The sequence below is a fragment of the Polypterus senegalus genome, chromosome 7 (assembly GCF_016835505.1).
Source record: "Polypterus senegalus isolate Bchr_013 chromosome 7, ASM1683550v1, whole genome shotgun sequence".
In the NCBI taxonomy this organism is placed as follows: domain Eukaryota; kingdom Metazoa; phylum Chordata; class Cladistia; order Polypteriformes; family Polypteridae; genus Polypterus; species Polypterus senegalus.
Window position 1 is genome coordinate 165483231 of NC_053160.1, and position 15661 is coordinate 165498891.

General features: G+C 37.6%; 1 protein-coding gene across 5 annotated transcripts in view; it reads right to left on the minus strand.

The window, feature by feature from the left end:
- Positions 1-2008, minus strand: part of slc12a2 (solute carrier family 12 member 2) — a 201910-nt gene extending 199902 nt beyond the window's left edge. For 3 of the 5 annotated variants that reach the window (XM_039759496.1, XM_039759494.1, XM_039759493.1), the window contains exon 1: positions 1022-2008. In XM_039759496.1, coding sequence (XP_039615430.1) covers positions 1022-1600 — 579 coding nt within the window. In that variant the 5' untranslated portion in view covers positions 1601-2008. The remainder of the gene's footprint in view (positions 1-1021) is intronic. The other 2 variants (XM_039759498.1, XM_039759497.1) reach the window with 1 other exon arrangement.
- Between the last annotated feature and the right edge of the window lie 13653 nt (positions 2009-15661).

Sequence of the window (15661 nt, forward strand, 5' to 3'; positions counted from 1 at the left end):
ATAATCTGCATCAAATGTTTTCCTTGATAATCTAGAAGTAATTGGGTGACAGCTTTCACAAATTATTCTATGCATCTCTCCTCACTGTATCTACACTCCTTCAACATTGAATGGGTCTCTTAAATAAATTAAATTCTTTTTTTCTTCTCAAACATTTCAACTCTAGATACTTATGTTTAAAACATTATAACTTCAAACTTCCATCTTTTCATCAGGATAACATATCAAAATTCTCAAAGCTCCTTTTTCCAAATGAGAGTCATAGGAGGCAGGAGCCAATCCTGGCCGCATCAAGTGCTGGGAAGGATTCAGCCTGTATGCACTACAAAGCCCACTCAGAATTGCCCATTAACCTCAAATACATATCTCTAGAAATATGGGAGAAACACTCGAAAAAGAGAGAAAAACAAAAATGCTAACTTGGGGCAAACACCAAACAATGACAAGACGCCTGTTTGGAACCCATGATAATGGATCTGTGAAGCAGCTGGGCTAACAACCTTGGAATAACCCTTGGATGGAATGTCAAACCATGTGTTAAAACCACACAGGCCATTTCCAAAACACGTGATTTTTTATCAATTTCCTGAGCCAATATGTACCAATACAGGTACTGTATAAAAGAGTATCAGTGCCAGTCCTCGCATCAATGGGCGCTGCACAAACTCCAATTCAAAGCACTTTACGTCTAACATTAGATCAATTCAGCGCTGCCACTCAAATAGACAGTAAACTGTATATTTGAACTACTGTATAAACTCATAACTAACACTGACAACAGTTATTCGACATGGAAGATCTATTCATCAAATACCCGGTGACTAAAACCAGATTTCTGACAACTGCGCTAAGTTTAATCGATTAAAGTATGCGTGTTAATGTTAGGATAGAATAAACAAGGGCATGACACTTCAGCGATGGCACCCAACATGTAACATCTAGATGGATGTTACAGACCCCTATGGAGAAGCATACACCCTCCCCACCTTACATCTATTCTCCACAGGCAGCTGCTACTCACCTTGTCTAGTTCATCGTGTAGCTCTGCCAGGCTTGGTCTCAGCAGCTTCTCCCCAAGGGGCGCTTCCGTGTGCCGGTAAAAGTCGATCCTCGGTACTGCATCTATGGTGTTGTGCCCGAAAGTCCTCAGGTAATAGGTGTTTGTGTGGGTGTCGTAATAGTAGTGATGCTGGCCACCGCTGGAAGAGTGGAGGCTGCCCTCGCTCATCACAGTGTCCCCATTTTGGAGTCCTTCATTACCGAGAACATCTGGTGGCCGGCTATCCCCGGACGGATCGGCGAAGTTGACCACTCTGAAACGACCTTTAGCTTCTTCCGCGGCGGGTGGTTCCTGCTCAGAAGTTTGGGGTTTAGAGGTGGCCGGAGAGGATGGCGCCGAAGTCAAGCTGCCTCCTGCCGGTGAGCCGGCACCCTCAGTCACAAGGTCGACCTGGAAACGACTTTGGCTAGGTGTCGGACCAAGCGGCTTCACGGACAAGTCACTTACCGACAGACCCTGCTGCGCGGAGCTGCCGGGGACAGCCAGATCGTCGGAGGGTTTTGAAGAGGAAGAAGTGTTGGATGATGGCGCAGGCTGCATGGCAAGCTGCTGACTTCGTTCACTTGCTCGTCAAATGCAATTCCAATGGTAGAATTTGCTGCAACTAAAAAGAACGTTTCCTTCAGAGAGTTGCACACAGAAGTCCCTGAACACACGCCGGGCACGCGGAAAGGCAGTCCGGCTTAGTCGGCTATCTCCGAATGTCGCGGTCAGTGATCAGTTCACATTAGCACAGCCCAGTACTGGCGGTAGAACGTGAGGACTTAACGTGAATTAACTGCATTCTTCATCAATATGAATAGAGGAAAAAACACAAACAACCCACGAAGAAAGCGGATCCCCTTTCAAGATGAAACAACGTATTCCTCGTTCTCTTTTGGGTACCTATTAGATGATGCTATTTGGTTGCTAGCGCAGCTCCTCCACGAGAAGCCGCGTTCCTCGAGCCGCTAAATACAGAGCATCGCTGCTCACTGGGGGTAGTAGGGGGTGGGATCAGAGGCTGAACAGTAAACATGAAACATCGCGAGAAGAGTCGAGCGATGTGAGGCAACTCGAATGGGCGGGAATAGTGAGCGGGTCGTGGCCCGCAATAGGAAGAGGATGAAAAGGAAAAAGGGCTGAAGGCGGAGCGCGAGTGTGAAGCGTCAGCTGAATTGGGCGTTTCTTGGTGTAGCATCGATTTGCGATAATGTTCAGGTTTGCCTCCGATTAAACTTAAGGAGAGTGACAGTTGGTTGCTTGCTCGTATTCTTATTCTTTGTCCCTTAACATCATCTTTGGCTGTGTGTGCCTGCTGCACTTTCGCTGTTACTACATGCTGCATGAAAATGGGCGCGGCGCCAGAATACTGTCCTTTTCAAAAGACAATTGAGAACAGGGGACCCAACCTTGACACACTTGTCGTTTTTACGTTAAAGGTGGTCAGTTTGCAACTCCTTGCTGCTGGAATAAATTAAAACAGGGTGGAATTATTTATGTTTTGCGCTATCTTTCTTAATGTTGTCTTAGATTCAATGCACAAAATTCCGCACATTCCACGCCCAATATCAATAAAGCCCCGCCTTTCCGAAGCCAAATATGTCAATTAGTCTAATCTAATGTCATTTGTATGGTGACACATTGAGTGGGGGACCGATCTACATGGCGGCAGATCACCCAAAGCCGTTTTTTTACTTGAAAAAATGTTAACTGCGTTTTAAGTGACTGCAAGATGAGCAGCACGTGTATAGCGGCTCCACGCCTGGGCTGTGCAGTGCGGTGTAAGGATAACGTGGAGCGCTACTGCAGTCAAAAGTTTGGAAAAACACAGAAATGTTCATGTTTTTGATTGAAACTGATACCTTTTTGTCAAGATACAATTGAATGAAAAAAAATCAGCAAATAAATTACGTGTTTTTATAATGGCTATTACTGCTTGAAATGACTTTTTAAATTTTTATTCACTCATCACTGCAAATAACCATTTTCAGCAGCCATTCTTTTAGTGTCCAAATGGTAAATTCTCTTAGCTTATCTTTAATAATCCATATTTAAATGCTACGTAACTGTTTAATAGAGAAATCTTTGTGATTGCATTAGTACTGTTGAAACCTGTTATTCTGTTCATTTGGGTTGCAAGGAACTGGAATTCCTAAAATTTACTTTAAAAATGGCCAAAATTAAACATTATTCACAAGGATCAGGTCAGTTTGTTGCTTTTTTGCAGAAAGAAGATTATGCCATATGAAAGATTGCCAATAAATTGTAGCCTTCATATAAAGGTGTCTATCACTGTCTTAAGAGAAAAGAGCAAACTAGATCTAACCAGGTTAGAAGAAGACAGGGAAGGCCCAGGTGCACAACTGCATAAGAGAACAGGAACATAAGAGTCTGTAGTTTGAGAAGCAAAACGCCTTACAGGTCCTCAGCTGGCTTCTTCCTTAAATACACACCAAATACCAGTATCATCTGCAACAATGAAAAGAGAACTCTGGGGTGCTGGCCTTAAAGAAAAGATTAAAATGTATATAAAAACACAGCGATAGGACAAAAGATGGTTAGAAAATCATATTATGGTCAGCATCCTGGATTAATCTTTTATCTGGTTCATAGGACACTGGTCTTTGATGTGTATTTAAGGAAGAAGCCAACTGAGAAACTCTTAAGACATTTGTTTCTGAAACTACCAGCTCTGATGTACTTATCCTCTTTGCCTCTCCTTGTTAGATCCAGTTTGCCCTTGTCAAACAAGACAGTAATAGACACCTTTGCATGAAATCTACAGTTTCTTGGCAGTTTGTTTCACATGGAATAACTTTCTCTCTTAAAAAAGAGAAAGCTGTTTCACTTTGGACATGTTTGATCCTCAAACCGAACGAACTCTAGTAACTTGCAACTAATGTAAACAAAATAAAATGTTTAAGTAGTGCTAATGCAATTGAAAAGGTTTCTCTAATAACCAATTCGGACTTAAACATGACTAATTAACGATAAGCTAAAGAGGTTGACCATTAGGACACTGAAGGAATAGCTGCTGAAAAGGAAATTTGCAGTTATCTCTAAATAATAAATTAAAAATCAGTCATTTCAAGTTGTAGTAACCATTAGCAACACAATGTCTTGGCTGTATTTTTAAATCAATTTAATAATACAGTATCTTGATAAAAAGAGGTATCAATTCCTAGCAAAAACATGAACATTTCTGAATGCTTCCAAACCTTTAACTGGTGGTGTGCATTTTATTGGATAGCCATGCCTGTATATAAAGCTGTTGATAGTCACAGGGATGCTTTTGTGTGGTTTAGTGGTTAAGGTGCTGGACTGAAACATGCACAGTTACCGATGGAAGGCTGTACCTCAGACCTACTATGAGACAGTAAACTAGTCATTTGTTCTGTTTGCGCTCACATTATATACAAAAATGAATGGGTTTCTTTACTGAATGGCACAGTGATGGTGTACCTTTATTTTACGCTGGGATGGTGATTTAAAAATATTTTGTATAATATTTTATTCAGTACAGCTATTGCTTTCATCTTAAGCAATCTAAAAATCACAAATGACTAATTTAGTGCCATGCAGAGTCAGAAGTGAGGAATTTACCTTGTGTTGCCTATCCCATACATATTTACTTAGGTTACTGTTTATATAAGTAGTATTCACAGAATCCAGGAAAGTCAATACATTAGATTTACTGCCCTTTTTACAGGTAAGCAAGTGCAATTCAGTGACCTTCAGATCCAAGATAAGCCACAAACTATAGGCAGAGTCTACAAAGTAAAAAAAAAATTGCTGATAATATATACTAAAATTACATTCTCAAAGACCTTTAATATAATTAATGGTCATGGGGGCCAGAGTCTCCCCCAGAAATGCTGGGTACAAAGCAGGAGGAGACACCAGTTTATCACAGGCACACATAACACTCACACAGATGCCAATTTGGATTCACAGATTAACCTAACCTGCACATGACTGGAGCATGTCAGAGGAAAACATAATATAAAATAGCAGACTAAAAATAAGAGCTGGTAAACTATGTATATAGTAGAGTACATAACTATGACAGATTAAAATAAGCACAGGCAAAAGCAATCTAAAATGCATGAGAAGAAAGATGAGTTTTCACATGTAATTTGAATAGTATGCAGTTAGGGCCTTAAGAAGACACCTAAGGAGGGAATTCCTGGGAGCTTTAACAGCATTCAACAGTAAGTGAAAAACAAGACTTTACAGTAATGAAAATATGTCATTGGAGGAGCTCATTTGTCTGTTGGATTCAAATTTGATTAGCACTTGTAATAACGAAAAGAAAAAAAAAATCTTTCTGTGTCTTGCATAAAGTGGTCACTATAAAAAAAACAGACATTTGAGTCGTGAGAAAAGCACTATATAAATGGAAAGTATTATTATTTATATTAATATACAGTAGGCCAGTTTTTAAAATATATTTAAATGTGTTTTCAACAAGAAAAAATGCTTGGTGTATTTTGTACTGTGTAAATAAAATGTACCTTTATATATTCAAATACAGTAAAATGTATATATTTAAAATAGTACTAACTAAATTGTAGCTGTAATGAGATTGTTTTTAAAGTGAGGGATGGGAATTCTTTAATATATTTCCTGATTGATACAGAGCAAAAACATCGTGGTGTGCAATAGAAGTGATGCATACTAAGCAGATCATCTTCATTTCCAATACTGTCAATTATTATCCTACTTTTTTCTTGAGCTACACGAGAATAGCAAAGGCTATGGGAAAAAACAAACACTGAAACCATATGGAGAAAATGGTAAGGTAGTTATGTAAGTAAGGGTGACAGGAGTTTTAAGGACTCCCTGTCTCTGCTTTTCTGATCTTATGTGGATGCATTGTCCTCCAGGAGTATGTCCTTTATTGATATGTCTTGGCAAATTTCCTGTTCCTACCTGAAAAAAAAAAATCAGAACCGGCTCAGAAACATCTATAGTTGTCAGTAGTGGTTCCCCTGTGCTCTCTGCTTATTTCACAAAGGGAGGATGAGAAAACCTTAGTTATAAGGATAGTATATGTAATACATGTAAACATTGAACTGACTTTAAATACATAAATATACAGTATAAACCACAAAAAGTTGTTATTTGTTTTTTTATATAGCACCTTTCACAGTGAGTTCTATTATAAAACATAGTGCAAAGTAAATAAGGTTACAATACAACATGACTAGACATGTACATATTACCAAATATGGACAGTTAAGTAAACAGGGCAATAGTACACCATCATTGTAGAATGAAAAGCAATTATGTGTCACAGCTTAAAGGTACATTATAAAGTAGAATTTAAAACACATGAAGAACATTTTCAACACAGAGAAATACTTATAGTAAGACTAAAGGGTAAATTGATAGTTTACAAGAAAACAAACAATGGCAAGTTTTATTTCATTGACTAAAGAAGTAAAGCTTGCATTCTACTTTTAAATGCTTGCCATATGCTGAGTATGTGCCCCACAGGCATACCTTTCATTCCCTCTAAGCTAAAAGAGTGTTCACAGTGAATTGCACAACAGGGGTTTGAAATAGTGAGTCATCTGTGCTTCAGAAGTTTTAGATGTGTGATAGACTGATTTGGACTAATCAAATTGTTTAGGTGTTCATGAATGTTGAACCTTATATCTTTGTATGTTAGCTTTTTCAAGATCATTTAAGATAGGATGAATTGTCTGTTATTCTTCCTCCAAGTTAGCAATCTAGACATAGAAATTTAAACTTGTACTCCATTAATGATTTGAGCTGAAAGGCAATTGAAGAGAACGTTTCTATAATTTAACCAACAGCTAATGAGGGTATGATCCAGGCATTTTAGTGATGAAGAAGAATAGGTTAGATGGACTCAAACAGTGTTTCATAGATGGCTGAAATTTACTTTGGCTGCAGCTGAGATTTGACATGTCAAGTTCACTGTGTGGTTGAGAATGACTTCAGGGCTAGTCAATGTGAATGATGAGCCTATTTTAAAGCTGCTGAGAGTTAAGATGAAATATACCATTAGAAATTACTTTAATGGTCTTTATGGTTCTTTTCTGAATCACCAATTCCTATCTCCTTCTCTTTATGTGCTACTTGTATAAGAGTTTCCAAGGATATTCATCTACAAAGAACAGTACATCTTATTGATTCCCAGAAGTTACTTGGCTTATCTGTGCCTTTTATTCAAATCTTGGCAACTAGGTCTTCCTTATCTACACAGTACACTGGATTTCTGGCCTGCGATCTATGCTTTCTGAACTCCTTTAATGCAGTTTATCCACTACCCTTGGTGTCTCTCATTTCTCATCCGTCTGAGTCTCATAATCTTATGAGTCTTCTACTCCTCTCTCAGGCCACTCAAAGCACCTCCATTTGTTAAGAGACACCCCCTATGTCTCCTTCCTGGCAACTAAGCAGACATTATTGACTACTTATGTTTTGATCCTCTGTCTCGCCCCAGGGGTATAATTAGATAGAATACTTTTATAAAGTTCAGTATTGTTGTAATATGTATTCATATTTTTAAGACACCTAATTAAGAACTCTTTCATCAAGATGATGAGATGGATTAGTGATTGCATACCATGATGCCTAAAGGAGTCAATAAATACTTGCACATATACAAGCACTGTAGTGTTTTTTGAAAAGTACTTTAGATTTACAAAAATTTCTGCCATTCTTTTCTTTGCACAAATATACCCATCTATCTTTAAACCCACTTATTACAATGAAGAGTAACAGGGTGACAGGAGTTTCTCCTGGCAGTGCCTACCCTAAGCAGAAATCAATCCTGGGTGAGGGATCACATTACACTTTATCTTATAATTTTTCTCTGCAGTTAATCCAGGATGGTTTGTGTTGCAGGTTTTAACTCAACATCAACATCCCACCATTACATAATATTACAGTTTCTAATTTTATAATAATTTGACTGAGTAATTTGTAGATTTTCATTTTGATTATACTGCAGTGTCCTGTTCCGCACAGTATATGAAAGTGGGTGACACATTTGTGCAGAGGTTAGAGATGTTGTCTTGTGAATCTAGTGTCATGGACTTGAATCTCCCAGCTCGTTGTTGGCTGTGTGGAGACTACATATTCCTCCTATGGCTTTGTAGGTCTTTCTGCCTCATCACCAAAGCAGTTTATGTTAGGTTAAGACCTCTAAAATGACTTGAGATATTTTAAAGTCATTCTGGCAAAAGAAAAATATAAAACATCCTTTTAAAATTATGAACTGAAAAAAGTGAAGAAGAGGCAGAAAGCAAACTTGATAGCAGCTAGTAAAGACAGAGGTTGTCTAAAAAAAGTTGTGTTGAATGAAAGTGCCACTAGAGTAGACCAAGGCACACCTCGAGGGAGGCAGTGTATTCTTTTTTTCTCCTTCTGATGGCCCTGACACAAAGAAACATACCTAACTATGAAAGAAGACTTTGAAAAGTGCTTAAGATGTTATGTTGAAGAAAGCATTCCCAGCACCTCCAAAGAGGTGGAATAACTGTGATATCCTTAGGGAGTTAAATGCAGAGATCATAATAAAGAGGCTGAATTGTAGAAGAGAATTAGCCTCAGTAGTGAGTGCCATGCTTCAAACTGCATATTTCCCCTCCCCTTCCATAAACCACCACTCAGCTCCCCATCATGCTTGAGGGTGAGGTTTGCTGTGCAAAGAGTCAAATGAGCCTTATGTCATGAAACATGACACAAAGTTTTGTCATTTTGAAATCTTATAAAGCTGTCCTGAATACCAGGAAGAATATTATTACATCAAAAAAGAAGGAATTTTATTATCAGCTCATATTTAACAGGTGAATTATTTGTGAAATCTTTCAATTTATTGTGTTTGGTAGTTGAGCAACATGTTGGTACTGTAACAAACAGTATATTATGTTTCAGAAAATCATTGCCCCTTTATTAGAATTATGCGAGCAGATGAGCATAAAATTTAGAAAAGGCATTAAAAAAACTGCATCCAGTAATAACATAAAGTTAGAATCAGGCTGTCTGCTACATGTATTTGAATCATCATTTCGCCTTTTAAATTTATTTTAGTGTCTCTTCAATCAAAATATCAAAGAAAATAGCTTGAGCTTTCTGACACTCTTAAGCGATCACAGATAGTGCCGCTGCTAACCTTAATACCTATACATCAATCAGAATTAAAGGTAATGAAAATATAGGTAAGGTTTATTATTTCAATTGAATTGGAAGTTAATAGCCATATCTGAGTAAAAAGCCACTCAATTTTTGGTTTAGTGGATTTTTTTTTGTTTTTTTGTTTAGTGAGGTAAGATTTCTGCGTGCTGAAAGTGCCATCATGTCTAACATCAAAATCAGGGTGGCACTCTTCCTTCCTTCGAAGTTTAGCTACCTCCATGACCCTAAACTGGATTATCCAGGTCTGAGAATGCTGTTTTTAACATCATGAGGGCTGCTAGGTCCTGACACCACAGTTTTTTGTTCTCTGTTAGCAATATATAGACCAACATCTGGGAACTAAGCTGTGTAAAAAAGACAGAAGAGACAGAAAAAGGTTTGGGGTTCTATCCCATATATTCAAATTCTTATAAAGAAAAAAAAATGGTGAATCTCAACAGTGCCAAGTAGTCACTTTGGACTGTGTCTAAAATGGGACTGAGGAGTGAGTGAAAAGTGGCAGTTTTTATAGCTGCTGAGGAGGAAGGGGTGTGTCCAGTGGGCTAGAACTGGAAGTGAATTCACTGATCAGGAAGGTTCTGGAAGTGAAGGTGGAGTTAGGCAGGCTTCTGTTTGGAGGGTCTGGAGGGGAGCAAGAAAACGCGTTAGTGTGTCCCATTAACCCCTATTCCGCGATATTACGTTCAACCAAGCCCATTGACTGCCTTCCATGCTCTTGCATGTGACAGGTGCTATCCCAGTCTGACAAGATCTGTGCTAATCAGAATGAAGTGAAATCTATTTTGTACCTTATAAATTCAAACACATCCTTTGGGGATTTCGTCTTAAGTTGGTTGGTAAATCAAGTGACTGAAAATTTTTAATCCCTAATTGGCAAATTTGTGAGCCATCACCAAAATGGCTAGGCATAAAGGTGCCTTAGACATTAAGAATAATTCAGCAGAAAGGATTAACATTTTCTTAAAAAATCTATTCAAACAGCAATTGAAACATTCCTGCACACGCACATTGTGTCCCTGACAGTATGAACAAATGGCTCCTTTACTCCATGGGAGAATTTTAGTTCATACATTTTTATGTATTTGGGAGCAGAAGACAGACCACACTAGAATTTGAACTGTGTGCTGAAAGGTTTCCTCTCAGTAAAGGAGAATGAAGTTGAAGGAGATTGAAGAAGATGATGTTGAGAGACCATATGTAAAACTAATGCATTCATCCTACTGAACTAAAGGTTAAATGACCACCAACCCCTCAGCAGACATATTACAGAATATGCCAGCAAGAGCGGATTACTCAGAATCTGAGACCTCAAAATGGGACTTTAGCTGCAGACCACAAGACACTGTAATGGAAGCAATATGAGAGGTCACCGCAGACTTGAGAAAGGTTAAAAGATCTGCTGGTAGTACATGTTTCTGAAAAAGCAGGGAATGTGTTGTCCCTTTGAGAGGTCTGCCAATGTGCTGGCTGTCCTGGAGACCTTAGCTTTAAAAAGCAAATAAAGTCTTGGTGTGAAGGAGTACCTTTATCCTGGTCTCCCAATTTGCAAAAACAGGTTGGCTGGACATGACCCTGTTGTGGGATTTAAATTCATCTCAACCCCTGGTCTTGATGAGTCTAGAGTTCAAATAGTAATAGGAAGACTGAGAGAGAGTTTGGTAGTGCTCTGTGATATTATTAATTATGATGTACCAAAAGAACTATAGAATGAATAATGCAAAGCATAAGGTTTTCAAACCTGCATAATCTAATTCAGGGTTGTAGGGTCTTGAGCCTATTCTGGCATGAACCAACCCTGGGAGAGCACCAGTGAACTGCAAGGTCAACAACAAACTGTCATATGCTTAAGGATATGTAAGGAAAACCTATACAGACACAGAAAAAACTGCAAATGTCACATGGATAACAGCTGCCTCTGATATTCAAACATAAGATTCTGGATCAGTACAAAGACAGGACTAACTACTGCATCACTGTGCCTCTGAGAAAGGATGCAGAAGCCTGAATTTCTTGAAAAATGCCAAAGAGAACTTTGTAAGTGATAGCATTGAAAGTAGTAAATATAGAAGATGTAACATAAGGTGAATAATTCAGATAATACATTTGTCATAAGAAAGAGAAAAAGTTAGATCTGGAAAGTTGTAAAATCATTTAATAAGATGGAAAGATGCAAGGAAGAAGGCCTGACCGGAGGGGATGCCAATATGTTGAAAGGACTTTAAGATCCAGGATCTTAATTATTTAGGCATTATTGCAAAGCATTTGTGACAGAAAACAAGAATCTGGTAGATTTTAAAAGAAATGTGCCTTTTTTGCAGGTAGGGAGAAACTACTAAAGAAAGAATCGGCAACAAATTGAAACTTAGTTAAACTAACACAATTTGGTTTAAATCCTGGTAAAGGAAAATGGAGGCAATCTTTATTGTCATGAAATAGGCAGCTGTTAGACCTACAGGGGGTGTTTGACATGTGACTATTAGTGGTAGCATGGTGATAAAATGTAAACTGAGAAACAGCATGAGCAGAAACATTGTGTTAAAGGAAGAAAATAACTTTGTCTCTTTAGGCGATGTTCAAAATGGATGTACAGTACATGGGAGGATGCTAGAATGTACTAGTGTCCTATCCAGGTCCTTTTACTGCCTTGCTTCTAATAATTCTAGGAGACACTGTGTCCCTATGTGACAAAGAACTATATTAATTGGGTGTGATTTGTTTATTTACATTAATGTTCACAGAGGCTCACAAACGGCCATGTCAGCATGAGTGAGCTGTATAGAAAAGCAGTTTAGAGCACTGCCTCACTGTGTGAGTGTTGGCATTAGTGGGTGTTGTGATAGACAGACTAACATTAGTTCACAAATTCTGACTGATTCTGACAAAACCCAAGCTCACATCAACCATCAGTCAGCTTTAGTGGGTTTGTAATTGCTATTTGTTTTTTTATTATACATTGTTATTCTGTTTATGCTATAAATACATGAATGTCTGAGCTACATACAATGTACAAACAGTGCTTAATTCAAAATTTAATTTTCTCAATTCATTTTTTTTTTACTCACAAGGAGCTGAATTCTATTTTAGGAACAATGGCCACACGCAGGAAGTAGTTCTCAATGAGATGCCATTACTGAAATGGAGAACCAGCAAAAATAAATAGTCAAACTTGTGTGAACTTTTAAAAATGCCATAAGTAAGAATTTATGTATTTAATGTGATGAAGACTGCTGGTGGCAGTTATGACCATGCATTTTTGTTACCTAAGTGGAAATGTAATGTTATTAGGCAAGTTGCCTACTTCTGATTCAATGACCCTGCTCGTAAATTAAAACTTGTGGAGCTTCCATGTTTTTGCAGTCTATCAGTCTTAATTAATTCTCAGTTCACCGCAGGGTCACAGACCTTTGGTGACCCTGTTCAGAAACAAGGTGATTAAAACTCCTAAAAACACCAATCTTAAACACATTTAAAGATAAAGTAAAGATATATAGGCTGTCTACCAGTTATAAAACTAAACATAGAACACTGCTGAAAATGAAAACCTCTTCAGAATGATGGGAACTTTTTTGGAGGATATTGTTTCTTGATAAACTTTTTACTATTCTTTATATGTGTTTTTCTAAGGTAGCTTGCAAAGTTAGTATTTATTACAATTGTATATATGTATATATATATTTTAACATCAGAAAGTAGACAGTTTAAGCAACTTGCCCATGGTGGCACAGTATGTCAGAGGAGGGAATTAAAATGACAGCCTTGTGGTTAAAATTTCCAATCCTGACCCATTACTCTACATCAGTGGTTTTCAGACTCAGTCCTGAGAACCCCATATGGCTGCAGGTTTGTGTTTCAGCCTACTTCTATTTTTAATTGAACTCCTACACTAATTACGTAAGCTGTTATTTCCCAGTTTCTGTGTTTTGGGGTCGATGTAGAACTTGTGAAACTTGTAAGTTGCATGGGAATACTTCTGTGTTCTTTAATTTGGTTGTTAAAATTTTCATCATTATCATCATCATTTTCATTCTGCTTTTCCAGCTTTTGTGGTGATTTAATCCATTATTTAATTATGAGCACATTAGTAGGTCTGATGCTGAAGTAGCTGAAGCATTTCAGTATTCAGTGTTGTTTGCCCATGTGTCTGCTCTGCTCATTATTAGGATACAATAAAGGGAACAATCTGCAAAAAAAAGGAGAAATTATAGGAAAACAACAAAAAACAAAGTTAAGCATTTATAACAATAATACAAATACAAATATTTGTTAAGGTCTTATATGTTATGTATCAACCTGAATGTATGTGTTTAGTTGTTAATTTTGTTGTTTTTGAGTTATTATTTTTATAACTTTATGTATTTTCTATAATTTCTGTAGTTTTGTACCGTCACTTTAAAGTGGCACCCCAAGAGGGTCACCCTGACATCATCACCCCTGTTTAAGCCAAGAAAAAAGATATCTCAGGAATGATGCATTTAGTTTGGAAGTAGTTTGTATTAAGTATGGTTTTTTGTTGGATTTACTTATTTTTCTGATAATCTGGCTATTGTTTATTGGACTCTGCTGTAGGTTTTGTGTTTTTGGGATTTGGGTCGTTTGCCTTATGATTCCCTTTTTGTAACTCCTGTTTGCCCTTTTGAGCTTTTCTTGTAAATTTCTTTATTCTTTCAATACATATTTTCATTTATAAAGGATAATCCATTGTCTTTTGATCATAAGCTGGAGTTTGCCAACAGATCTTTCTTCTCAGACATTTTTTGAACAATTACGTTTATTGGTGAGCTTTCTTTTGAGGTCACTGGGTGAGCCTCATCTGGGTTGGCTAGTGAGTGTCCTGGCCTGGTTTTGCAGCTTTATTTGGAGGCCTCATCCATTTTTGTTAGGTTTGAGACTCAGCCTCATAACATTATAAATGTAAAAAGCACTGCTGTGCTTTTCTGAATAAAAAATAAGAGAAGAGGAGAAAAAACAGCTAATTGAATGAGACCTGATTCGGAACAAAAACCTGCAGCCACATGGGATCCAATGACTAAGTCTGAGTAACAAACTGCTACATTGACAGTTGAGTGAATTACTGTAGATCATCCAAAGTGAATCAGGCCACCCAATTGTTAGTGACATTAGTTGCATCTGCCTTCTTCATTCAGAGTAGTATCTACTCATATAAGTCTAGTAAAATTATTTTCAGCCAAGTGGTCTGCAAGCATAAATAGTTACAAAAGCCGATATGCAACATGTGTATTTGAACATTCAAGTGCTTTACCTCAAAGCTAGCTTTAATCAAAGCATTGGAATCCAGTGTGCACAACAGGTGTATTGCAATGTGGTCTTTTGTTTCTCATAAAGTATATTAAAATAACACAAGTTCTCAAGTTTATGAACTTTGAAATTAATCTTCAATGAATGCAGCCAGACTACATAGCGACTCCCTGGTTACTGATGAAAGGTTGAGTAATTTTGTTTATTTTCACCCTGACAAGGTCATTACCATGGTAAGCTTTATTTCTCCATGGATCTGTGGCTAGACTTGCCATCTGCTGACACTGCTGCCTGCTTACACAGATGGAGCCTTGCAGCATACCGTCCTCCATGGCTGTGTTAATAAAAGTTTATTGTGCAGGTGTTCAGTCCACATCAACACTAGTTAAAGCATTCAAAAAAATAAAAAGACTTTGGCTGACTAATCAATTTAATGTTCCCATATTGTATCCAGATTGTAATTTTCTGCTTCATTTTCATAACTCTATTGTTTGCTAAAAGTCACGCAGCACCTTGTGTGAAGAAGGGCTTCATAGCTCCATCTTGATTGTATTTACAATCCATTTAAAAAGGTATCTTCAAGTACATTATTAGGGATTCATCAGTGCTTTTGCCAGTTTAGATGCACATGTCCAAAAGGATTTGGAAACTTCACCACAGTTAGTTAGTTCTTTGCACAGCTACTGGCATAGATACTGGCTTCTTGTGATCCTGAGCTAGGTATTCAGATTAGAAATTGGATGGATGGATGTCCAAATTTGCATTGTGTCTTTTGAAGCCATTATTTATATTTAGATAATTGAGAAATCAAAGTAGAAAGATCGGAAATCAAGTTGTTGTGCCAATTATCGATGGAGTGTTTGAAAACTGGATCTAATCCATCTGGCACGTCAAGAATGAAATATTTTTTGTGAATGTGAGTCTTTCAAATGTCCTTAGCTTTAAGTCAAGTCTGTATTTACACAGATGCTCCCCTTTTTTGTTTTCTTGGTTTGTAACTTCACTTGTACCTGGCATTTTGCTCGAATTGTGTCTGTCTGTGAAGAGAAATACCTCTGTTGTTCTTTAGTCCTTATTTATCTCTGTGATGTGCTTCTGAGTTTTTCCCACTACCTAACCTGTGTTTCATGACAAGACCTGTTCCACTACTAATTGTTTTTCCAGTGGTGTGAATCTTATTATTCAAGTTTA